A 25,589-nucleotide genomic window follows, 5' to 3' on the forward strand; every position below is an offset into this window, starting at 1 on the left:
GCCAAGAGAAGAGCCTCAGTGTGTGAAAGCTCGTCATCTCTCTTCGCTGACTCTTCATTAGGTGAAACACACAGACACTAACTCCAACTACAGCTGCCAAAGCTCTTCTCTGGGGCTGAGAAGATCCTCTTTGAGCATGGCTGTGGCACCCTTTCCCCTGGCACTTCCCCTGGTGCTCGCCCTGCTCAGCCTGGCACCGGCGCCTGCTTTGGGAGGCTGCCCGGCGGCTTGCAGGTGTTCCTTCGCCATGCTGCAGTGCCTGGAACCCAATGGTATCACCAGCATCCCGGCACTGGCATTACAAGAGAGCGAGAATGTGACAGAGATGTGAGTATGATGTGCCACCTGCGCTGCAAGTGCCACAAAATCAGCATGAGTTGCCTTGATATTGTGGGTTTGCCAAGATGGATTTTCTCTGTTTGTACTCATGTTGTCACTCTGGGTTGGAGCTGACATAGTTTTGAGTTTCTCAATGGCAGTGTTTTGTTTTTTTATGGATCTGCAACTGGTGTAATACCTTATCTGCAGTTCTAATCTAGGTCAATGTTTGCTGGTAATGATTGGCGTTGTACCATTGTTTGTTAATCTAGTCCAGGTGTTTCAAATATAGTCATCTAATAAATGAATCTATGAGTCATATAAATGAAGGTGTAACTCTGACTATGTCATTCAAGTTAGAGCAATAAAGTTGCTTTCTAATGCTGGGATTGAGACTAACAAGAGCTTGCATGCTTATGGTTGATGGTTTTCTTTGTGGGTATTTATTTCTTTCTCATTAGTCACTTTTTTAGCTACATTATTTGGTGTGTTTCATATCATGAGAAGAGTTAGTTTTTTAGCGTTTGTCAATTTGTATTCAGCAAGAGAGAATTATGATTTCTAACCAAGTGCAAGAGCCAAACATCAGAATGGTACCTCAAGATCACAATGGGCGATATGCAAGGCGTGATTTATTGCTTGTTGTTGGAGTCAGATTTTTGCTCTGTTGAGAGTAAAGAGAGTTTGTTCTTGGCCAAATCCAGAAACTGATTGATAAAGTAAATTTACTGCTGTTTCAGATGCATTAGCATGGCAGTAATTTGGACACTGGTCATTGGAAATCCATTATGGATTGCTACTGACAATAACTGCCGCAGAGTGACGGGAACTGATGTCCTATTATCCATTGTGCCTCAAAATATGGCCTCGGGAGTCTTTAAAGGATCATGGTACTAGTGACTTCTGCAGTATAGTAGAAAACTTCACAAGAGTTTGGTTTTTTTTGTGATGAGAGCTGCATGTTTGTTTGAGTTTAAGATCTGACTCTTCTTTTAATGAAACTCATTTAAAAGAGTGCGCATTCAGTACATCAACATGTTATTCTGTTGACTTCAGTTTGAACCTTCCTACTGCTGCCTGCTGTTTGTATTTGACAAAATGTACTTCCAACAAATACTTCAAAGCATCCTTAGATGTAAGCATTTGAAGATTAAAAGTCAGTGTTAACAAATCCCAGTCCTTAACTCGACCACAGGACAAGAAATATGTGTACGATGTTCTGGAGGTTATCACATCATTACTTCATGCACATTGACCGCCATGCTTTATCCATGGTACAGACCAGCAAGCTGTAATCTGAGATATGATTGGTTGTAGACAGTGTTGTATCAATTTTTAAGGCTCAAATGTACATTCCACTTCTGATAAAAGATCAGCTGACCTGGGTCGAGGTTGTTCCGACCTAATCTGTGTTCCTTTGATGTGGTTCAACTGGTGCTCAAGAGAAGAAATAGAAAAGACGGCTTGTGATGGACACTTGATGCTGGAGGACAGTTTGATGTAGGTTGTTATTTACAGCCATACATGCCACACTTTTGATTGTCACATATTTATGGAAAGGCAATCCCTGGATGTATTTGAATAAAACTACAGTTAGTGCTCAGATGAACTGAGACAACTCACACTGCTACAGCAGCAGATGACTGTTATTTTACTTTTTAAAACTTTGTATGAAAAAGGAAGTAGAAACTGACCACCTGTGATTTAAAGACGGCTGCTGTATTATTATGCAACCCACCATCAGTTTCTACATGGAAAAGTAAATGTCACTCTCCTCACCACCACGCTGTTCTCTCTTTGTTCCTTTCCCCAGATCTGAGCAATTAGCACTTGTTAAGAAGGAACTACATTTGTGAAATGCTATTTCGGTGGAGCAAGTCAATTTACTGCTGCTTTCTGCCTCTATTCACTGATATGCCATACTTCTCCTCTTTTCCTCCCCTTCCCCCTCCTTCTCCTCTCTTTTCCTCCCCTCTCTCTCTCTCTTATCTCAGAGGTATTTCCTTGTACCTGCAGCTAAACATGTTTCGTAGAGCTCAGGGTGAGGCTCAACATTCTCTCTAAACCGTTCAATCAATAAGTAAGCGGACCATTCTCGGCTTCTGTTTACCGCGGTGCTGTACATGCCAGCAAACAACAACACTTCTCTGTATTGGCTGCGCGAGGCAATACAGCCGATACGCAGAACAAACAAGGGGCCATTAACTGTGGAACAGGGGCCAAAATTCATCATATGCTGAGTTATAAATTCAATTTTGTGAATTGCCAGTCAATGCCTCCACCCGGGAACAATAGATGATATACAACCTACTTGGCTCAATCCAATAAGTAAGGGCGATGGGTGATCCTGGGCCCACCTGCCCTGTAATCACATTATTGCTGTGTGGGACAATCAGACAGGAATAAAAAGGTTTGTGTGTTGCAGCCGACAAACAGGGAACTGGGAGGTTGAAACAACGCCACATGCTGAAAGTGGCTGTCATCAACTAGAAATTACTGCAGGTATTTTTTGGCATATGCACTGAACACTATAAAACCATGGGAAAAAATCTATATTCAAATAATTGGCACATACAGTACTGTATGGCAAAGGGGGTGCCCCCATAGATCATATACTTCTATCTATTCATCAGAGCCAACCAATTATTTTACTTTACTACATTTCAGAGGAAAACACTTCACTATTGATTACATTTTATCACAGCTCTAATTCATATTGCAAATATTAGTAGGATTTCACAGAGAACTATAAACTGATAATCATTGCTGTGGAAAATCTGTCGAACTAGCAGCATATTAGGAGCAACATTTGATGCTTTTATTGAAATTGTAGTCATATTATGGATGGATGGATGGATGGATGGATGGATGGATGGATGGATGGATGGATGGATGGATGGATGGATGGATGGATGGATGGATGGATGGATGGATGGATGGATGGATGGATGGATGGATGGATGGATGGATGGATGGATGGATGGATGGATGGATGGATGGATGGATGGATGATGATGGATGGATGGATCATCATTTCAAACAAAAAAGTGTTATTCAGACAATAAATCGTTTTTGCAATTTTGTAAAACATGCTACAGTTGGTTGGTTGATTTTCCCTTCAGTTTAGATTCCAACAAACTAACCTTAAAGTGCTTGATTCTTATTTAATTTTCCGTAAAGAGGTAAATGTTTTAATATAACGTTGATGCACATAATACATTGAATACACTCATCATTTAATATTATACTTTTTCAATTATCCTCCAATGGGGCCTTTTGAAGGCAGTCTCCTGGAAATAATGATATCTTTGTTAATCCTTTTAAAAAGGAATGCTGCCCAAAGGATATTATCATATGTTCATGAGAGAGCTTAATACATTCACGTAGATAAATTGAGAGTCCTCCTGAGATAAATGGACAACGCAGAGAATATGTTGGACAGTTTGCTCCAGCAAAATCCTTTTTAGGTCCGATCAAGCCATCTATTCAAACATCCCATGAAAAGAGATGGCTGGCCTTGTGTTGAGTGCTGAATTGATCTACAGCTCACTAGTTATTCTGAGGAAGGCTATGTCTGGAAAAGTGGAAAATTACTCATTGAGAAGTCTTTCCCATCAGCCTTGTCTACCCGGCAATCTCTTAAGGCGCTATTCTTTTTCCACATGAGCAGTAGATGAAGTTCTTATATAAGCTGTGTGGTTTGCGGGTCCATGGAAATTACATCTTGTTTTGTTATCTGTTTGTTCAGTGGGTGTCAGGGAGGTCAGCCATGTCATTGGGGTTGAATTTGGAGAAAAACTCCCTCCAATGTGTTTGTTCCCATCTCCTTCTTTCCTGTTCTTTCTCCCTGCTCTCACTATAATGTCTATAAACAGATAAATTAATGGGTTCTGTAATTAGTTAGTCATTATTGAGACAAATGTTACACAGGTGACTCCAATTCAAGTGTATCCTCTTTGTTGCTTTCAGTGTTAAGTCTTAAATGTCCTTCAAAAGGCATTTCTATGTGTTCTTTGTGTAAAAATGGACAGCCTTTTTGATGTTCTTGGTACATACAGTAACTGCTTTGTAAAAATGTCAAATTATTATTTGATTGTCTCCTTTAATTGGTTGGTAGAAATGTCCTAATTGATGAACACAAATGATGATTGTCTTTGCATGTCTCTGGTTAAAAAAAACGAATTAATGTGCTTTCTTTTCCTTCTGTTACCTTCATGTAGTTTGGTTTGAATTGATTATCTACAACATAAGGCTGAACGTCTTAACAAATGTATGCATTTACCTTGTAACTCTCTCTCTTTCCCTCTCATCTTTTGCTCACCAGTTACATTGAAAACCAAGACGCCCTGGAGAATATAACAGAGATTGATCTCGTTAACTACAGAGAACTGAAAAACCTGTATGTATTTTCTTACAACTAATACAATTTACTGTAAGAAAAAGACATGTGGTCATGAGTGCATGTGTTTATACTAACACAATACTGTTTTATTGTAGCATACTGAGAAAAAAGATTTGTGGAGGCTGTGGCTCAGGAGGTAGAGTGGGTCTACCTTTATTCACAAGATTGGCATTTCATTATCCTTCATATATCCAGTGTCCATGAGGAAGACACTGAACCCAGAGTTGCTGTTGTTGGGCAGACACATTTTGGTATTTGTAAGAATTTTGTTTTCTATTTGTACTCTTCAGTAGCACTAGCCTATGAACTTTGAGCCAGCTTTGGTTGAATGCAGGAAAACAGTCTGTGGCATTTGCCTTCATACATTTTCAGAAACTCATCAGTTTTTGGCCGACAATATAACTTTTTTAATTTTGTTATTCTCAGATGCTAAATCGTTGTCAGACTGATAGTCAATCCAAGATGAGTGGCTACCTTATATGAGGCATTTGAATCTACTCCCAAGACTATATGGTTATGGAAAGGCTTAAACAACCCCCCAAAATGTTAATTATATACACAATCAGCGTGTAGAAATCCAAGGCTTGTCTTTCAAGGCCTGGTTACAGTTCGGATGGTAAGCTAGCACTCTTTCAGGAGGGGTTTAGGGTTCTCCTAAAATTTGGGAGCATACTATTGTCCAAAATGTCATCGTACGCTGTGGAAATGAGTTTTCCCCGAAGTAGAACCAAATGGCCTTGACCAAAGCCCTTTTTTTAAGTAGAAATACCTAAAATTGACAGATTTCGGTCTCTCAAACAGGGAGTATTTTAATCAAAAACGAAAAAGAAAATATTAGCAGATTTATTAAATGTGACAATAATGCAACTCCTGCTTTTATTTATCACACACACACGTTTCAGTGTTTCTGAGTTGTAATGCTTCATGCGCAGATAGTGTTTTAATGATCATTGTGCTTTTTCTCCCTCTCCAGCACGGTCACATCATGTAAGCTGAGGCTCATCTCTTTCAATGCCTTCCAATTCAACCTCAAGCTGCAGTATGTGTAAGTGTCCTCGTCAATACAAAAGGATTGTCTTCCCTGTGTCATGTTCTGACCTGTATGTGGGTCAGCCTATTTGTCGCTGTCAGTCAGTGTTCAGCAAACCCTTTAATGTTGCACGTCAGATAATGAGAGAGCAACAGTTCTCAAAAGCACACGGTGACTCAGACACTTGATCAAATAGTTGTATTACTCATCCACAGATCTGGTAAATCTGTGAGCTAATTTAGGATACTGAAACCACAAATTGCATTTATTTTAATCCTTTCCGAATTGATATTAAGGAGGTTTTTTGACATTTGATCCCATTATACATGTTTACAAGTTGAATTAGTGTTATTCACAATTGATTTCAGTTTCTCTAAAAGGAATATTTAAAAATGTTATATTGTAAGGTTTCAAAATTGTCAATTTACTTAATGTTCCTTTGTAGCCAAAAGTACAAGGTAACTGGTAGATGTCTTCTTAGTTTCCAAAGTGTTCAGAAGGCTTCAACATGCTGTATCATAAAATAATATTATTTTTGTTTGATGGTAAATATAGATTCAAGATTCACTACCTGCTTTTCAATCATCTAGAAAAGAAACATAAAGCTAGGTATTTAAATTGCAAACTTTTCACTTATATGTCAAAGTCACACCCAGTAAATTGGGTCAGTCATTACATGTCTGATCTGTTTGGCCTCTCAATCCAGGCCCAACAATAAATAATACCATGAAGACTTATCGACTGGAACAATCATCTCTGTCTATTCATCAGCAGCTGACCCTTATCGCCACCATCTTGTCCTCATCGTTTCACTGAGCGCGTGCAGTGCAACATGTCTGATGTTGTTTATCTAAAAGACAGACGGGTTACGAGGACCAGATATGGGGGGGGTGGTGGTGGAGGAGGTGAGGTAGGTGGGGTGAGCTCGAGAAATTGGAGAAGACATCCACCAGTCACCTTTTACTCGCTCAGTTTGGCGGATTATCGACAACTGATGCATAATAAATACACTCCACTAAGGGTCCATTATCACTTAATCAATACTTCACTGTAGGGGGAGAGGGTAGGCCGGATTGGGTGAAGTACAGGGGCTTCTGCGTGACGGATGAATTTCTGAGATTAAGAGGGACAGACTATAACCAGACTAAGCAGGAGGCTATCTTGAACTGCTTTTCCTTTCTCTTTGTTCGCTTGTCTTCCCCACAATCCTTACTCAATTGTCTAAAATCCTGTCCTTAAAAATGGCAAAAAGAAATTGAGCTGCTATTCCCGGCTGTGCTCTCCCCCTGTGGGCCCAGGCAGGAATCGAGCTGGTAATGGATAAGCCCCAATGGCTAACCCATCTGACATGAACTTTTGGGAGCAAGGAAAACAAATAATTGAACCCTTGCCCCTGCCAGAGTGAATATGTATTGGCTTCCATGTGCGTGCTCCCCAGTGTGGCTATTTGTCATCTTCTGAGGGAGGTTTATTTACAGCCTGGCTTCTTTGGCTGTCTGAGGATCATTTGAGAGCCACTGTGATGACATGTTAGTGCCCTGAGAGGATTGGTAAAAAGATACGCACAGTAGCATTCCTCCATCACAGGATCAAAATGATTGCTTCACATACATCGTTTTAGAGGTATGATTACATTATGAATGTTTGAATTCAAATGTTTTGAAAAATTAGCTAAAGCCCATCATATTAGTTTACTTAGGCACTGCGTTGTAGCATGAGCACATCGCTAACATGCTAATGTGAAGCATTTATACTATTTACAAAATGTCCTAGTTTGTCATGCTGGGTTTCTAACATTTTCAAATTAGCTAAAGAAAAGAACTACAACTATGGCTACTCATAGAGACAATAGCTTAGCAGGTATTTAGTCATAAACTAAACTGAAAGTATTCGACAATTCAAGAATCAGGATATGATTACGGCACAAAAGTAAAAACATTTAGGATCTCCAAAGTCTTTATAATTTATCCTGAGTGGGTAAGCTATGTGTTTTTGATGGCAAAAAAAAGATATTTCATGTAAAAACAACAAATGTCAATATCAAAATGTTTCTGGATAACCAAAACCACTATGGTACATCCTCCATGAATGTCTCAACATGGTTGAAAGGCAAATATTTCACTAAAAGTCAATAATGGCCAACTTCTATTGGTACTATAAGGAAGTCAGGGGATCACCAAAACCATGATTCATTCTCTGGGGACCATTAATGTTAAGAATTACTTTATTAATCTCAGACTGGGAAAACACTGATTCAAAACTCAATATTAATCCACATAATAGCCATTTAGATATTTCCATCTGAACTATAGTAGTGGACGGACTGACTGAGAGCTCCAAAGCTCACATGGCTTGAAACTCTCAGTATTTATTCAATGCATAGAAATAGTAAAATGTCAACAATAAATGGGAAACCTTTCTGCTAAATGCAATTCTGTAGCCGAGATGCTTCCTTCCTCCGAGAAGTGTTTGTGACTCTGGACTAATCACCTTATTTACTGAACACTAAGCATAGCCTGAGAGAGGTGTGCCGGAGGTGTTTGTGAATGTGGCTCCTGGCTGGTGTGAAATACTTGCCAAGGTAATTGATCAGAACCCATTTGGATGCATTAACGTTTTCCACTGAGAGTAATTCCAAGCAGGTAAGCATTGCTCTAAAAGTGATCAATCAAATCACAGCATGACTCAACTGCAGAACAGGACTAGATTACAAACAATAAAAACAATACTTCTACTTTAACTTTTCTTTCTTTTAGGCTGAGAATAGTTTTGTTGATTTCTCAAAAGATGTTTCCTGTGGCAGGAACACATTCAAGGTACTCCCTTATTCTCTGCGGGTGGTTCTTTACTCTAATGCTAACTATTCAGCCAGAGCAAACAGGCACACAATAGGTTTAATTACCGTTATGTTACATAATGTTCAGCCAAAAACCAGCATTACAAATGTGTGCTTTCTCTTTGTTTCATAGGAACCTGGCATCAAACTCCCTGGAACACATCTCCTGGAGGGTGTTTCATTTTCTACCACTGCTCAACCTGTGAGTTTCTTTTCATTCACACTCCCCTCTTTCTCTCTCCATCTCTCTTGCTCAGTAAGACCCATGCCTAAGAAGTTGGCTTTCAAGAAGAAATAATGTCACTCATTAGGCTGCACATCAACAGATAAAATAATTATATTCAGCCAAGCAGGAGCCTACGTCTTGGTTCTTAGTTGTCTGTTGGCAACAGTGTATTTTACTAAATGTGTCCATCAGTTTTGTTGCAATAAATTACTCTTAATGTCAATGGCTGACATTAAGAAACATTTTTTTAAGGTATTAAATGTTTAAATTGTGATGCATAATCTTAAAAACGTTTTGCTTTGCATCTTTAGTTATTAATTGAGTCTTGCTAGCAAAATATTGACACGTTCTTTTGAGCTAATCGGGGAAGAGTATTAGGTCAAAGGTTATTATTTAAAATAACAGGGTTAGACAATTCGTTTTTATCTAAAGGTGAAATTCTTCAAAGATTTATAAACTATCAAAAAATACATATTCTAATATTGATATTAGTTCAAAAAAGGAGAGAGCAACTCTTATGTGGTAACACAATACAGTGAGCATAAAAGGTTAAACAAGTATTAAATGAAGTAAAGTAAAAGTTTTTCTCTTGAAATTGAATTTCATTTTAATTTAAATTGAAGGTTGATGCTCTTGTCTACCTTGTGTGTTCTTGTCAGAGAATTAAAGGGAATACAATTTGTATTATTATTATAATTTTTTTTCAACAAGTGGGGATACAATTTGTAAGTTTTTTCCAGGTGAGCTCATTTTCTTTCTTTCTCTTCAGGGTTTTGAGGGACAACCCCTTCATTTGCTCATGTGACCTCCACTGGCTCCAGCAGTGGCAGCATAATGAACGTGGAGACCTGGACAACCAGATGTTGTCTTGTTACTCCAATCATCAAGAAGTACCCCTCAACTCCTTGGTGATAGACAACTGCAGTGAGTAATATCTGATATGTTGCATGTAATGCACGTCTACAGTAAAATGTGTAAAGCATGGATCAAATACAACAATACAGTGTTCATATTTTAGATTCTGGATTTTTCAATGAAGGGGAAGTAAGAGATGATATTTTTAAGGAGTTTAATTAGGTAATTCAATTAAAGTTGCACTATTGTGGAGAATATAGCTATTTTTTCCAATTTTTCTATATCTTAATGGATGTCAAAAATATGTTGTTTTATCTTCTACATATTCTCTCTTATTTGGTGCAATCAATATTTGAAACTAGATAAAGAATAATAAATAACCATTTGTTGTTATTCTGCAAATGAATTCCTTTAACAAGCGGGGCAACAGTGAAATGCAGAGAAGAAATTCAGCATTGTTGTTTTAATCACATTAAGCAGGAACATCTTGTTGCCAGGAAACATAGGGGAGAGTTTCTCTGAACAGCTGCAAAAAAAACCTATGGCTCCTCACACTGCGTTGTACCGACACATTAGCCACCTGTGTTCACTCTCCTCTGCTCCTCTCAGGTCTACCCGAGGTGACTATTGTTTCCTTCAAAGACTCAAAAATTAAAGAAGGAGGCAACCTGACGTTTGCGTGTCAAGTGACAGGAAGTCCCACGCCCAGCGTGAGATGGCAAACTGACAATCTCCGCTCTCACTTCTTCACTCAGGTAATAAACCTTTCAATATATGTTTGTTTCATAAAGATATTAACAAGTACTGAAAATAGGATGGCTCTCTGTCTCTCTTCCAGTTTGAAGTTTTTTTTCATAGATTTTCCTGATACAAATCAATGGTCTGAGGATAGAAAGTGTTCTAAAGCGCTTTAAGGCACATTTTTGAATTGTGCCTTTGGGCTCTGCTTTAGTAAAAAACGTACCTTTAATGTCCTATAAGCACAAATTGGCCCTTGTACTGTACACAATTGTGAACTCCTGTCCCTAAATAAATACTGTCAAACACCTGAGATCCCTAGTTTGTCTCTAGATTTAGGATTTCCTGTTTTGTAAGTGTCTTACCCGAAATGTAAGTTATTCCTTTCCCTCGTCTATTTGACCTCTCTTGATGCTTGTAAGGTTTAACTCTAAAATACACACTTGCTTTTAACTCTGCCTGTCTGCTTGTGGCTGTATTTGTCCAGGCTGACATGTCTGTGTGTAGAATTTATAAAAGTTGTATTTATTTAATAATTGTTTGACTCTTTCACGGTCTCGCTGTGTTGTGAGCTATTTAGATAAACTGTAGCTTAAACCTGAATAAAAAAGGTTCAGTTGGGTTCTGTATTCTATTGATCTTCAGTAAATGTAGAAAATTGGATCCCATTTCATCCCTCTAACCTGTATACCTCTAAGTGATCCATATGTTGTTGTGACCGGGCTGCATTAACCTCCTCTGCTCTTTTTTCTGTGCCGTCTGCTGCTAACAGGAGAGAATCTGGGGCTCCACGTTAGAGCTGGTCCTTTTCCTCACCAACGTTTCTTCCGATGACAACCTGCACAACCTAACTTGTGAGGCCGAGAACCAAGCTGGGCCCGGGGAGGAGATGGTGCCATTGGACATTGAGTGTAAGTGCCTGCAAAATAAAACCACACTTTTGAAAGCTCACGGGCTCAATACAAGTCGTCGGGCTTAATGGAGGTTAGGGCGAGAACACACGGGCAATTTTTTTTCTAGTGCAGGCAGGGTGGACAGCCAAAGAATAGAAAAAAGCACTGCACTGATTTTCTTCTAAATGCCCCCTCTACAAATACGAGTATGTACCCACCACGCTTCTAATGGAGCTCTTTGTCATCTGCCACTCACTCTGGGGACTGGTGAGAAGTGTTAAAATAATATGAGTGAAGTGCTGCAGGTAAGGCTAGTCATTTAATGCAGGGGATACGATGAGAGGACAAAAGACAGTGAACTTACCTCTCCTTGCTCTTAAAGAACTCTTTCACCTCGTACTTCTAAGTTACAGTTGCAGCTTGACCCAGGAGGTTTACTGTTGTTTTCTTCAGATGCATTAGTGCATCTGGAAGTTGAGCAACACCGAGGAATGACAGCACCCAGCGGCCCCACACAAAACAGAGTCAGATGCATTAGCGATACATTACTGAAAAAATACTGCCCTAAACAATATCATATATCACCAACACAGTGACACTCATTAGAAAATAAAGCCAAAAAGAGCGAGGGCGCCTATTCAGCTGAAGCCAAATGCACGAGCATCAAGGGACAGATAATGAACGTCAGGAAAATGGGCTGATAACCCGTGCTAAGATCTGATTTGAGCCTGTGCTAATGGACTTTTCCCTCCTACACCGGAAAACCGCTTCATCCGCAGTGATTGGCAGTCTGTAAATGCGTTAGTGCAGCTAATCTATCAACATCAGCCCCCCTGGTGGACGGACACTCGTTAACCGCTAGCCCTTTAATTACTCTTAATTACCTCCCAGAACAGTGGGTGTTTACTGCTGAGTGGCTCTCTGTGCCATTGATTCATGGTGCCCGTGTGGCTTCCCTTTCATAGAAGAGCTTTTCTAAAACATGTTTTTTGCAATGTTATATTTTTCTTTTTTACTTTAACGTTAAAAGGTGGATTCAGAGTGCACGTTTTATCAACATACACAATGACAAAGGTAATATTTTGTATGCAAAGGTTCCAGTTAACAAGGAGTGTGCCTGGAGGGATGCTAGGAATAATTTTGTGTATTTTCTCAAATAATTTCTTGGTGTCTAGTTCTTCAGTGACGACGTTAAACATCATTTCAGCCTTCATTTTAACCCCTGCAGTGAAATACCTTGTGTAAGTTTATTAAATGGATGATTATTTAAAAATGATTAACTGCGCTAATTTTCACTCAGCAACAGAATCCAGCGAGGTCTGGATAATAAAAGACAAATGCCTCAGTATCCCCTTAGCACAGCACTTTGAGAGGCTGGGTCATGGGTTAAGAGCAGCACCCTTGTCAGTGTGTATGAGGCTGGCATAAGGGGTCTCTGCACTTGAGAGTCGTGTTCGATCTAAAAGAGGCCATTTCCTGTAACTTCACATCCAGCAAAGCTTCCAGGTAGCTTTTGTGGTCGGGGGCGCAACAACGACCTGGATTCATTATTAATAGCAGGTCAGCACAGGTTTGCAGTACAGATGGAGAACATTGATTCATGGAAACTCAGAGAGGATCCTATAGGGCACTTCACCGACCTCTGACTTTATGTTACACATGATTATGATGCACATTAAGCATTAAATCTCAGGCTTGCGCATTTAAACGAGCACCTCCGTAATGATGAGTTGACTCATTTACAAGCAAAAAACAGTCATTTAAAATGTCAAAGTGCATTTAGTACATATGTGCTGTCCTTATGTACAGTTTTTAGTATTCAGAACTTCTACTCTTTTGAGTTTTTCCATGTAATGCTACCTTTGTTCATGTACTTCACAAACATGTTGTGCTTTATACCCAACTACTACTACTCACTACTAATCATTTGTCAGTATTGGTTATTTGTTACACTAGAAAATAAGATTTCATGGCATATAATAAAAGTTGTGTTGATTATTTCTCAATCGATTAATCATGTGGTTACTCTTACATAAATAGTGATGTTTCCTGGACCTTTTCTGTAAGAGCAAAGCAGAAAATCATCTCATTGGAGAAGTTAAAACCAGAGAATGTATTTTAAAACTAAATAAACCATTTAAATAGCTGCAGATTCATTTGGGGATTTTTCTTCTACCCTTTGACAGAGCCAGGCTGTACTCTATATCCCCGTTTATAGTGTTTATGCTAAGCTAAGATACTGTCACTTCCTATTTACCACCCAGACACAAGCGTGGTATCATTTTCGAATCAAAAAGATAAGGAGCAAATTTATGGAACCATTATAGTCTCTACTTTCTTAATTGACTTCCAGTTTAGAAGTACACAGTCAGGAGTATTTAATCGGTAAACACTTTCACATTCCCAATCTCCTACTTCTCTAACCACTACCAAACTCCCAAATCTGGTATCTCAACAGTTCCAGCCAAAATCATCTTCCTGAAGGACGCTGAGCCGCAGCACCACTGGTGTTTCCCCTTTGCTGTGGATGGAAATCCTGAACCAAATATCACTTGGCGCAACAATGACAGGGAACTGAGAATGAGCACATACACATACACCCAGCTTATCCCCGATCTGGGTGACGGATCAGTGAAACACGGGTGTCTCTTCCTCAACAAACCCACCCACATCAACAACGGTTTTTACACTCTGATCGTGCAGAACCATCTGGGGAGGGATGAGGCCACAGCTGAGGGGCTGTTCATGGAAAACCCCTTCGACCATTCAGATCCTGAGGGGATAATTCCAGGTGAGTTCCTGAAACAGTTTGGGAGTGGCAGGATGTTTTTTCTCTGAGCATTATGAGCCAAGGAAGCCATTAGGGCAGCAGAAAGAAGAATCTGAAAATTATTTTTTTAACACTGCCACTTGGAACAATAGCTTAATTTTTTGCAACACTTTATAAAACGGTCCACAAAATGCTTGCTAGAAAGCAACGAGTGAGGGACAAATCAGGAAGGACTTCATAATTAATCAATTAATGATACGTAGCTCCTGAACCAGTCTGTCTTTGAAGATAAAAGTATATATTAAGTTATTGAAGTAATGATAAGCTCTTAGAAATCACTGCCCATTCATGTGTATGTGTGTAAAAATGTTAAATACTTCAAAACAATCAATATGAACGAAGTTTGTGTACTCATTGATGATGTTTGTGTTCTTGTTCCCTCATGCTAGTCCCTGATGTCGTTCCAAGTAAGTATTTTTTTATTCTTCATCGTAGAAATACTGCATGCACTTAACGTGACATATATCCTGAGTAATTCTTTTTTTAACAAATCTTAATGTCTTCCCTTCAGCACCGACAAACAAATCAGACATGGACGTCACAGAGAACTCGGAGAGTCGCGTGTTTGTGGTACGTCTGCGCGTCGTTATTCCCAAAAACAAATGTAATAACTCGCTGGGATTTTAGTTAGTGTGGCAAATAAATCTGTCTTTGTTTGAACAGGTGTTGGTGGCTGTGAGCCTCGCTGCGTTTGCCTGCATTTTTCTTCTCGTCATGGTTTTGGTTATCAACAAGTGCGGTCAGCATTCCAAGTTTGGGATCCACCGTAAGTAAAAATCACAATCACTGAAACTAATTTACTGCATGTGTGATATAGCAGCTAGATGATTGAATGACTCATTTATATTTAAGCTCATTTTTCTTCTTTTTTTGCGCTGAATATGAAGGTAAAATTCATTCTTTTTATATAGGAGGATTTCACCTTAGTGCTAACAAAGAGCTAGGGACAGAAGTGTATTAGCTTAGCATAGCATAAATACAAAAGCAGGAAACAGGAACAGGAAACAACAGTAAAATCTTCAGCAAGAATCAGGAACCACTGAAAGTTTCACCTGTGCCTTCAAGATAACTTTCTAACAACATGTTTGGAGTTAAAATGATACCTGTACCAGCGACATTGTGTCAGCACAGAACCTCAATCTCAAGGCATGAAATGCAAACTGCAATGAGCCATATTGAAACGTTCTGCCGAATTATTGTTTCAAATCGTAGATTGTTCTTTCAGGCTCTCAGAAGGTAATGTGCAGGATAGTCAGACTAATATAGGACTTCCACTGAGCTGTGTGCCGCTGTGTCGGCCGGGCTAAAGTGCCTTAATTACTGCATGAGAGCGGCGGCAGAAACCTCCCTTGGCCACCGCCACGTGGTGGTGGCCATTAAAGAAGATGGATGGATTGATGGATGGATGGACGGATGGATGGAGGAACAGCTAGACGTGATAAAGCTCCACTCGGACCCAACCTCCCCTACACACACATACATCTACCCTTCTCACTCACAAAGTGCCTAAGTGGGCCTGATTGCCTAAGTGGACCCTGCTCTCTCTTTCCTTCCCTCCATCGCTTCTGTGCTCTCTCTTTGTTGTTCCATTTTCTACCGTGTTGGACTCTAGGGGTTCTGTGGTTTGCCTTGCTGAGTGGGTTTTACAATTTGGGCCCCACTTGTTTGGCTTTTAATACGCACTGTAGTCGGGGGTTGCTAACCATTCAGGCTTCCTTCCCCTTTTTTCACTTCAATGTGTCCTGATTGCTGCATGGTTGATGATGGTGATTATTAGAGCTCGTCATCATCTGTCACCATGGCATCAGTAAATGTGCAGACTAGCTAGTGGAGAGCGTCAATTCCTCTAAGGGGGAAAAAATGAGCTCTGAATTTTCATTTGATGGCCAATGCAATCACAAGTGGTTGGAGTCTGATTAGATGTTACATATCACTCAGTTTGGCTTGTTTGCATCCCTCCCCATTTCCTTAGGTTCATCAGTTTTGGGCACTGGGGATGATCTGGCCGTGTCGCTTCGTTTTATGAACTTTGGAACCAGCCCGCCTTCCTCAGATGAAGACTCTGGTTTATCCAGCTTTGTAGAAAACCCACAGTACTTCTGTGGGATCATCAAGGAGAAAGACATGTGTGAGTGTTACTGAACTAAAATCTGCTCATTCCCCGAAATATAATTACATCTCAGTGTCTTGATTGTTGTTATTATTGACGCCAAACACTTTTTCATTTGCAGTGTTTTAACATTGTCTGTTTTTTTTAGGTTTGGGTTCGTTTTTTTATTAGGTTTCACAAAATGGATTTCATTAGGGAAGTAAAGTAAACTATAGCACTAAAGTTGTAACATTTTGGTGCAAACAAACACCATTTCACACAGATTCTCTAACATTTTCTTTACTTCATGATCAGGTGTCCAGCATATTAAACGACAGGACATTGTGTTGAAGTGGGAGCTAGGTGAGGGAGCGTTTGGGAAGGTCTACCTGGCAGAGTGTGCGCATCTCAGCCCCGACAGTGACAAGATGCTGGTGGCCATCAAGGTGAGTAAATTCACACCGTTATTCTTCATTATGTCAACTTTACTTACACTATTACTGTAGTTTTATTCCCTCCAACCATAAACCAAAACAGAAAAACAGTTTTATCTGTATGAACTGCAACAAGTAACGTTTTGGGGAGTCCAGCTCGGGACACGTTTTGTATGTTATCCCCAACTCCCTCTTCCTGTCTGCTCTCCCAAATATCTGCTATTTGATACCACATCATCAAGGGTAAATACACTGCATTCAAACTTAAATCCTCCATGCACTGAAATAACATCCTGCGGTTTCAGAGTGAGATGTCTTTGTAGAGGACAGTCAGCTGGTTTAATACACAGCTCACGTTACAACAGGTTAATGCAAACCGCAGTGGATAAAAATGAGACAATGAATCTGACTCTGCAAAGATTTATCTTGCCATTAATCAGACTTTGCTTTTATTGCAACACATCATCACTCATAAGCAGGAGCGTATTCTGGGTCCAATGAAGGAATACCTCATAGAGCTCTATAACAGCGACTTTACTTTTATGTTTCACAAAATTGACTTTTACTTTTTTCGGTTACTTTGAACACAGTTCATTTAGAACGTTTTGCTTTTTTTAAATGCTAAGTAACCTTAATCTTCATGTTGTGTGGTTAAAGACCCTCAAGGACGCCAACGAGTCCACCCGGCAGGACTTCCAGAGGGAGGCGGAGCTTCTGACGGTGCTCCAACACCAGCACATTGTGCGATTCTACGGCGTGTGCACGGACGGAGAGCCGCTGGCCATGGTGTTTGAATACATGAGGCACGGAGACCTCAACCGATTTCTTAGGTACGTAGTGGAGCTGCTCATGATGCCAAGGAAGAGAAGAAATACATTACACACAAAGTTTATCAAGCAGTTAGATGGGAAATTATTCCTTTATCTATTCATAAAAGAGTTGAAACATACTGATTTCCAAAAAATGAATCCACAAGTTTTATTAATGTTGATGAATTGCAAAAATGTCAAGTGTCGATCTTTGTAAATTTGATTATTGAATATTCTTTAGAATCTTCTATGAAACTAAACTGCATGTCTTTGAAATTAAAAAGCAATTCAAATATTTTTCATTGGGCTTCAGGATATTGTGTGATTTGATTCTAACTATTTATTAATTAATGAGAGAATAATCAAAACATTAGGTAAGGAAAGTATATAGCGCTTTTCAACAAGCCCCTTAAAAAAGGCACAAAGGCTTTTAGACAAAATATACAAAAAACAATATAAAACGGCAAAAAAGGAGAAGATATGAATCAATGTCCTAAAATATACTTTAATTGTTGATAATAAAGACAAATGTAAGAATCATCCATACACTGACTTAACTGGTAAAAAAAAAAGTAGCTTAACTCACAACCTAACACTGTCTTCTAAGCGCTTAGTTTTGTTAAATCAGACTGAGAGTTTCATTGGGTAGCTGGCAGTGGCGGCTGGTGGTTAAAATAAAGTATGCAGCACAAAGTTGCAGACAGGGGACATGCCCCACCGTAGGACATTTTTGAAAATGAAACCCTTAAATGGTGACTTCTGGTGAATTTTGGAAAAACAAATTGAGACTTGAAAAATTATGAGATACTTCAACAGATTGAAGGTATCACATATTACTGCATTCAAGCATTACATGACCATGCTCCTACTGATAATTGTCAAATGGCTGTGGAAAATACTGGAATTTTAACTTGGGCTATGTCCCTGTCTGGGGTTTGGGGGACATAAACAGTAGCCTATTACATTCTCATGCCTCAGCAGTACCAAACAAACTAAGATTAATAAAATTACTTAAATGTATTGCCAACTGGGGTTATTCAATAAGAAAACTAAAGGACCGGGATAGGCCAAAGTAACAATAAGTAACAACAGGAGAATACCTATTTTGAGTGGAATGAACTTGACCTACCACAAAGCAAAAGTCAAACACCAGAAATAAATCTCATACTACAAAACGTAGAAGAAATGTCCCCCTTCAATTCGGATATTTACAAACTATTTACAATTAAACAAGTAATATTTAGGTATATTATTGCTGTAAGGTGAAACATCCTAACACTTTTAGCTGCAAACACCCAACAGTTTCAAAGTGCAGAAAAGCTACTGCCTGCATCACTTTTCTTTCCTTAGCAACCGTTGCCACTAGTAAACAAAACCCAACTAAGCAAGTCACGTTTGAAAAGAAATCGGTTGATTGGAACATTATCTTATAACTTAGCCTACTTTATGGTACTTTAAAGCGCTGCTCCAGCCAAAAGAACACGATTTGGCTCTCATTTTGCCGTAGTTTTAAGTTAACCTCAGCCGCACGTTTTCACTCTGTTTTAGATTAGTCAGATGCCAGCTAGCTACCTAGCTAGCTTGCTAGTACTGAACCCAATGAAGAATGTCTATCATCCATGGATTTTAAAGCATTTTGAAAGAAATAATAAACGTTGATCAGATCTATAACGTTACAGAAGCAAGTGTGTATCTTGTTTCTAACAGTAACGTTACCCCTACAAGCTCTCGTTAAAAGAATGAAACTTAGCCTACCTTACAATGAAACTCTCCCTGTTTTGTCTGTCAACTCCCTCCAACTTTCTCCGTATTAATGTCAGTCTTACTCATTAGAGCCAATCCTGTTAATCCTGTCGACCTCGTCGTTGAAGTTTGCTGAAGGCAAGGCCTTCTCCGAAATCTGACGTTGATGTTGTACTCTCTGTAAACGTTAGCACAGCATAGCACTAACACGGAGACACATACAGTATACAGAGAGTTGGTGGTGATGAACAATGTTACTTGTCAGACCTACACCTATTTGTCAATCATCTTATATAAACGCGCAAGGACGCACCCAATTGATTCAAAGCGGTGAAACGGCGCTTAACGACAACGCCTCAAAAGGTGAATTGACCAATCAAAAAATTAGATATGGTCCCATTGACCGCCAGCCAAACGCTTAACATCTTGAAGCGGCGCTTAATTGTGTATTGCAATTTGGCCTGTGAGAGCCACTGTTTGTACAGCTTACTTTGTCAGTTTGTCTATGCAATACACAGCAGCACAAGCAAGTAATGAATTGTTAAATATAACAGAAACACGTCCACGTGACGTTATTCGTTTTTGTGAATTTTTTTATTAAGCATCGCTTCATCTGCTTAAATGGACGGGCCGCCACTAGCTGGCACACCTCTTGTTTGTGTGTCAAGGCAAGGGGCAAATATGTTATTTCTATCTTCCGTGATAATACTAAACAGAGTGCATTGCAGGTTTTTATTTGAAGTCTAATAAATGCTTTAAATATTCAGATTCAGCCCTTAGGAAGAAATAGACAAGATGTGATTACTACAGTAGTGGTTTCTAATAACACAGTGACAGAAGAGATTCAAATGTGTTATTTAAATCTGTTGAATAGTTGTCTAAAAAGTGTATAAACCTCTGGAGGGAGCTGAAGGAGTCCCTGAGAACTGAGACAGTGTTGACCTATCAGAGCTCACTTGGCACCTGGGAAAGTATGGGACTAAATTGTGAGAGCAGACGCAGTGCATGCTGTGTGCCAGGTGTCCTCCCCAGGAGACAGATTGGGAATGAAAACACACAAACACACGCATGAAAGACAGATTCTGCCTGAGATATATGTTCACCAATGGATGGAAATCGCATTTCCAGCAGACAGAATGGGTGAAATGTCCAAGGGCCCCACAATGCAGCTGCTTTCCCACTCTGCCACCTGCCTTTTAAACTAATAGTGATTGTATAGACAACTTCCTTTGTAAGGAGGGGACAAAGTGGAGAGGAGAGATATTAGGATGGATGGGGACACATCATCTGTGATTTGCTCATTTAGGCTGAGTTTGACGTGAGAGTGGGTGTTTATGATCAACAGAGGAACGAGTGAGAGTCAATGGGCTCTGCATCTCCGAATTGCATTATTGCAAATCAATTGAAGGCGTATTACAAGCCTTATGGTTTCTATTAAATGGCTTTATTGTGGCCGGGTCATGCCGACTAGGACTGCAATGATCCCAAGAGCTCATATATGTCAGAAATCTTCAATCTGCAGATTGCATGCTGAGGTCATTGTCCTTCAGGTCACTCAAGGTTGATGCCACAGCTGAAAACATACTGGGAGCCCAATCCCAGCATTTGATAAATCAATAGAAACAGAGAAGAATAGCAGAGGCCAGCGTGTTCTGCTCCTTACAAATGGAAATATGTGTGTTCATACAGTTCACTTTACATTGGACAAAAGTCATGGGTTCGGCTGCAGTGTAGAAAAGAAAACCAATAAGGAAAATATTTTGTCATCTAGTAGTAGTAAAAAGAAAAACATCTTGAAATGAACATGAGAATAAACTTTTCTTACCTGAGAAGTTTTCTAAAATCAATGGCACATTTTAAACAAGCTGAGTCCTCCAAAAAAGAAAAGTCACTCAATTAGGGAATATAAATATAGGGTTATACTGCTTATAGACATAAAGATCATTGCAGTGATTGCTAAGTCTCAAACCAATGTAACTGACCTTGAAACAATGTAATAACCTAATGCAAATGGTGCTAGATAAGACCATACGTAAAGCAGTATATTTGCAAAAAATAAAACTACTACACTCTGGTCCACTCATGCAAGCAAATGTACTGAAGAACTGTACTTTAGAACAGTTTTGAGGTACTTCTTCTCTAGATTAAACGAGTGGTTTGGTCTTTAGTCCTTTGCTTGTTTCCATTTCTGTTGTTTTTTAAATCAAAGCGACTTTTTCCTTCTAAACCTCTCTAATGACTTAATTTAAACAACAGTTTCAGACCCCTAAGAGGTCAGATTATCTAGAGAATATCAAAAGTTTTAAAAGAAAGTGAAGGAAAAATAAGAAAACAACTTTTTGTAGCAAAACATTCTTCTTTGCTACATACTACTTAATCATTTCACAACGCTTCAGATTTATCCTGAAGGTACAACTAAAAAAAACTACATGACTTTATTATAGTACTCAAAACTACCTACACCTCGACCAGCTTTTTACAGAACATTGAAATGCTGCTTATGCATAATGTAATATATACAATATATTTATGGCATTAAGTCACTCACAGAAGCCATTTCTCTCAAGAACTACATTTACTTTGATACTCGAAGGCCATTTGTATTAGGGTTGTTGATCTAAATACTTATTTTACCCCTGCCTGGGTTTAATGTCCATCTCCTTTTCTGTCATGTTTAATAAAGCCCAAAATATATATTCAAATCATCTAAAAGACTAAAAATGATCAAAAACTCACATGTCTGTCGTGTGTCACCTGCAGAGCTCACGGCCCTGACGCTTGTATCCTGGAGGAGACCAAGATGCCCCCGCTGGGTCAGCTCACTCTTCCTCAGATGCTGCACATCGCTGCTCAGATCGCCTCGGGCATGGTCTACTTGGCATCGCTGCACTTTGTCCACCGTGACCTGGCCACCCGCAACTGTCTGGTGGGGGAGGGCCTGGTGGTCAAAATTGGAGACTTTGGCATGTCCCGAGACATCTACAGCACAGATTACTACCGAGTGAGTGCCTGGAAAAGAAAAAGATACGACTTGAGTTTTGTTAGGAGTTACTCAAAGTGCCAGTTCAGCCAGAGTATAATACAAGAACTTCATTTCTCACACAGCCCTAATGTTTGGCCTTGCAAGTAGTTTTTCTCTTGGTGTCTTTGGGTTCATTCTCTTTGAAGTAAAATGCAAAGTATTGAAGCTATTTGGGATGTATAAACCCTTATTGTTCAGGTTGTCCGCCTCACATTCAAGCTGCTAGTTATAGATAGTTCAAGGCTGAAAATGAATCATAACTCTTCAAGATTTGAATGTCTTACATTCCCTCATCTGTCCTCCTCAGGTGGGCGGACGTACGATGCTGCCTATCCGCTGGATGCCGCCGGAGAGCATCATGTACCGGAAGTTCACCACGGAGAGCGACATCTGGAGCTTCGGTGTTGTCCTGTGGGAGATCTTCACCTACGGCAAACAGCCCTGGTACCAGCTGTCCAACAGTGAGGTGGGTGGGACGGAAAGTGAATCGTCATTTTTGATAGTCAATAAAACAGAGACCTAACAAGCTACTGCCAAATAATTTGGTCTTTCCTGATGCCAGGAAACATTTGAATAGGTTTTGTTTATTTCTATCACAAAAGGACACCGAATACAAAGTGTCAGCTCACCCAAATTAAACAATATATGTTTTTCTTACTTACCTTAAGTGGTATCTGGCTTTGCAGATGGTTTTAATGTTCAAGGTCTTCAGTTATCCAACATTTCTTTACATATTTAACTTTCTTTCTCTTGCAACTTGGTTTCGTCCATATCCATAAAATTCCACATGTGCGTTTTTTGTCATTGACCGTCCTAATGTAGGCATACTTTGGTAAGACTGAACATAGTGTTGAGAGGCATTGTTCTGAAGATAAAACAGCACTCAAATGGCACTTTAAAACCAGAAGACCAGCAATAGAACATCATCAAACTACATTTCTTATTTGAGAGGCCGGTGGAAAGGATAGTGGTTCCACCCTGGTTGATGGATGACGGAGTGCTTTCTCTGTGAACACAGTTTAATATTTCACTGTTGAGTTTTAACTTGACACCGTGTGCTCGGATTTCCAGTCAAACTTCACAATTTAGTTTGGCGTGGGGTAATTGAATTTGATCTCCAGACCTCAACAATGAAAGTGAAACTATCCGAGTAACTATTAGATAAATATTTTCTTGTATTGATTTTGGGCCTTGGTAAACTGGACAATTGACTTGCAAACATTATGGATTTACCTACAGAGGAATTATATTTTCTTCAGATTTTTTACTTTCTCCTCTCGCTGTACAAATCTTATTAACCTTCTACAGTAGCAGACAAGCTAGCATAGCAATTGAAAACTAGCTCACTGACACATGAAGCTGATGCTTGAAATAGTCTTCGTGATTCTCAGTAAAACTAAAATATGAAATCCAAATAAACAGATACAACTTGTTAATCGGTGAGCATTAGATGCGTTGATAGTCGGACCTTTTAAGTTAGTATGCTAAACTATTCTTATCCCAAGGACAGCCATTTAACAAATGGGCGAAGTCTGCAAGCTAGTTCAGGCAGTCAACTCGAGCACCAATGACGCATATACACGTAACGCCCCTTGCCACTCTTACAACCAACTAAACCTGCCCCACCACCAACCCAGCTTCCATCCCAGCATCCACCCATAATCCACCTGTGGGCTCGGGGGAATAGTTATTTAATCACCACTCCTAAATGTTCTACTGTATGTACATTTGTGGAGTGATGAGGCCCAAACTCAAACTGTGCTGCTTCTAATAAACATTTCAAACGTGAGTTGTCTGACTGAAATAGGATGTTGGTATTAAGATGATTGCTATAGCCTCTTGAAATCTACTTAAAAACGTTATTAAAAAAATAAAACCTTATTTTTATTCATTTTGTAAATAGCTGCCTGAAATGTTTTGGTGCATTGAAGACATGCACAACAAAGCATTTTCACTACAGTGGTGGATTCTTGAGAGCATATGCTACTGAAGTTTTTCCTCCACTGTACAGTCCTAAAGTAATCAATAAATTCATAGTAATTACGGGGAGTTCAGTCTAGCCTTTGCAGCTCGAGCACCAAGAAGTGGGACTCCATTGCGACCACAGCGGTGCTATTACAGGCCCAAACCCTCTCTCCTTTCCAGAGAAGGGTAGATCACTTTCCCTAGCACTCAATGCTAATCTCATTGGCTCTCATTTTTGCCCAGGGCCAATGAGCTTTAACCTTGTTAACCTAATCTGTCTCGGCCAATGAAGGGGTAGGTAAAATCATCATGTTGCCTAAACACGCCGTGGCAGAGATAAATCATCCCAAAATACTATCTGTGCATGTGTGGCGACAGCGGCCATTTGGGGCTGCTGATGTGAGTCTTTGTGTTGAGCAGAGAGGCTGACTGACGGGCCATTTTGCTGTGAATTGGCTCATTGCTGACAGGCCTCTTCTGCTCATTGTATCAGGCCAAGGTTAACAATAGGGAGAGATTGAGTCAGTAACCCTTCAAATGGAGAGCGCGGCTAAACCTCTCTCTTATGCTTAGCAGTGATTTATTCACTATGAGCAGCAAGAGCGTGTGAACTCAATCAGTCATCAGAGCCATTAGTGTTTGTGCCGGAGGTTATTCATATTTTGGCTGCTCTCATTTATCCCCGAGGTCTGCGCTAATGGACACATGTCTGTAAAACTGTAGATTTGAAGGTTGTAGAGCCAAAACGTTTCTGTTAGTTAAAAAACAAAATGTTTATCCTTGATGGAACAGTTACTGAATGTATTTTAGCAGAATTTAAAGATATCACCCCTAGAAGGTCAAAGTGTGAGCTTTTTCCTATGAAATAACTAAACATCAATGGATTGGAACAAAATGTGCAATAACTGTGGTGATAATCAGGAAATTGACTTATTGAAGTGTCTCAGCAATTATTATAAAAATGTGCTGCACATTACATTGAATCATTCATAGTCCCCAGTGGATCAATTGCCAAAAAATTGACCCTTTTGTCAGAAATTACCAGAAGTATGTCAAGTGATTTTCATTTTATTTGAACACTCACACTCTCGATTGTTTTTCCCTGGGTAATTGAGGATAAAAACACAATATTTATTTTTAATATTCAGTTATTTTTTCTTATTTCCAAAAACTACAGGCCATTGAATGCATCACGCAGGGACGGGAGCTGGAAAGGCCGCGTACCTGCCCCAAGGAGGTGTACCTGCTGATGCAGGGCTGCTGGCAGAGAGAGCCCCAGCAGAGGATGGTAATCAAGGACATCCACAGCCGCCTGCTGGCCCTGGTCAAGAACCCACCCGTTTACCTGGATATCCTGGGCTAAAGGGCCAAGAAACAATCAGAGAGCGGAGCTCAGAGG

At 39.7% G+C, this 25,589-nt stretch overlaps 1 protein-coding gene across 2 annotated transcripts; it reads left to right on the forward strand.

Moving 5' to 3' along the window:
* The first annotated feature begins 136 nt into the window (after window positions 1-136).
* On the forward strand, window positions 137-25,553 carry ntrk1 (neurotrophic tyrosine kinase, receptor, type 1). 2 transcript variants are annotated; one of them, XM_063879491.1, is made up of 17 exons: window positions 137-327; window positions 4,643-4,717; window positions 5,694-5,765; window positions 8,720-8,788; window positions 9,582-9,736; window positions 10,277-10,422; window positions 11,178-11,316; window positions 13,757-14,089; window positions 14,332-14,346; window positions 14,640-14,698; window positions 14,792-14,894; window positions 16,101-16,256; window positions 16,533-16,663; window positions 17,309-17,481; window positions 21,964-22,204; window positions 22,533-22,691; window positions 25,368-25,553. In XM_063879491.1, the coding sequence occupies exons 1-17, from the start codon at window positions 137-139 to the stop codon at window positions 25,551-25,553; spliced, it is 2,403 nt and encodes an 800-aa protein (XP_063735561.1). The 2 variants fall into 2 exon arrangements, with proteins under 2 accessions (XP_063735561.1, XP_063735560.1); XM_063879490.1 differs by lacking the exon at window positions 14,332-14,346 and adding an exon at window positions 14,518-14,535.
* Window positions 25,554-25,589: the final 36 nt, after the last annotated feature.

This window comes from Eleginops maclovinus, chromosome 3, assembly GCF_036324505.1.
Source record: "Eleginops maclovinus isolate JMC-PN-2008 ecotype Puerto Natales chromosome 3, JC_Emac_rtc_rv5, whole genome shotgun sequence".
NCBI lineage: Eukaryota > Metazoa > Chordata > Actinopteri > Perciformes > Eleginopidae > Eleginops > Eleginops maclovinus.

What these genes read in the sequence shown, in the direction of transcription:
- ntrk1 (XM_063879490.1), top strand. Translation starts at nt 137, where the DNA reads ATGGCTGTGGCACCCTTTCCCCTGGCACTTCCCCTGGTGCTCGCCCTG. An exon ending in TTTCTACCACTGCTCAACCT is followed by an intron (nt 8,789 to 9,581) that starts GTGAGTTTCTTT and finishes CTTTCTCTTCAG; the next exon opens with GGTTTTGAGGGACAACCCCT. An exon ending in GCTCTCACTTCTTCACTCAG is followed by an intron (nt 10,423 to 11,177) that starts GTAATAAACCTT and finishes TGCTGCTAACAG; the next exon opens with GAGAGAATCTGGGGCTCCAC.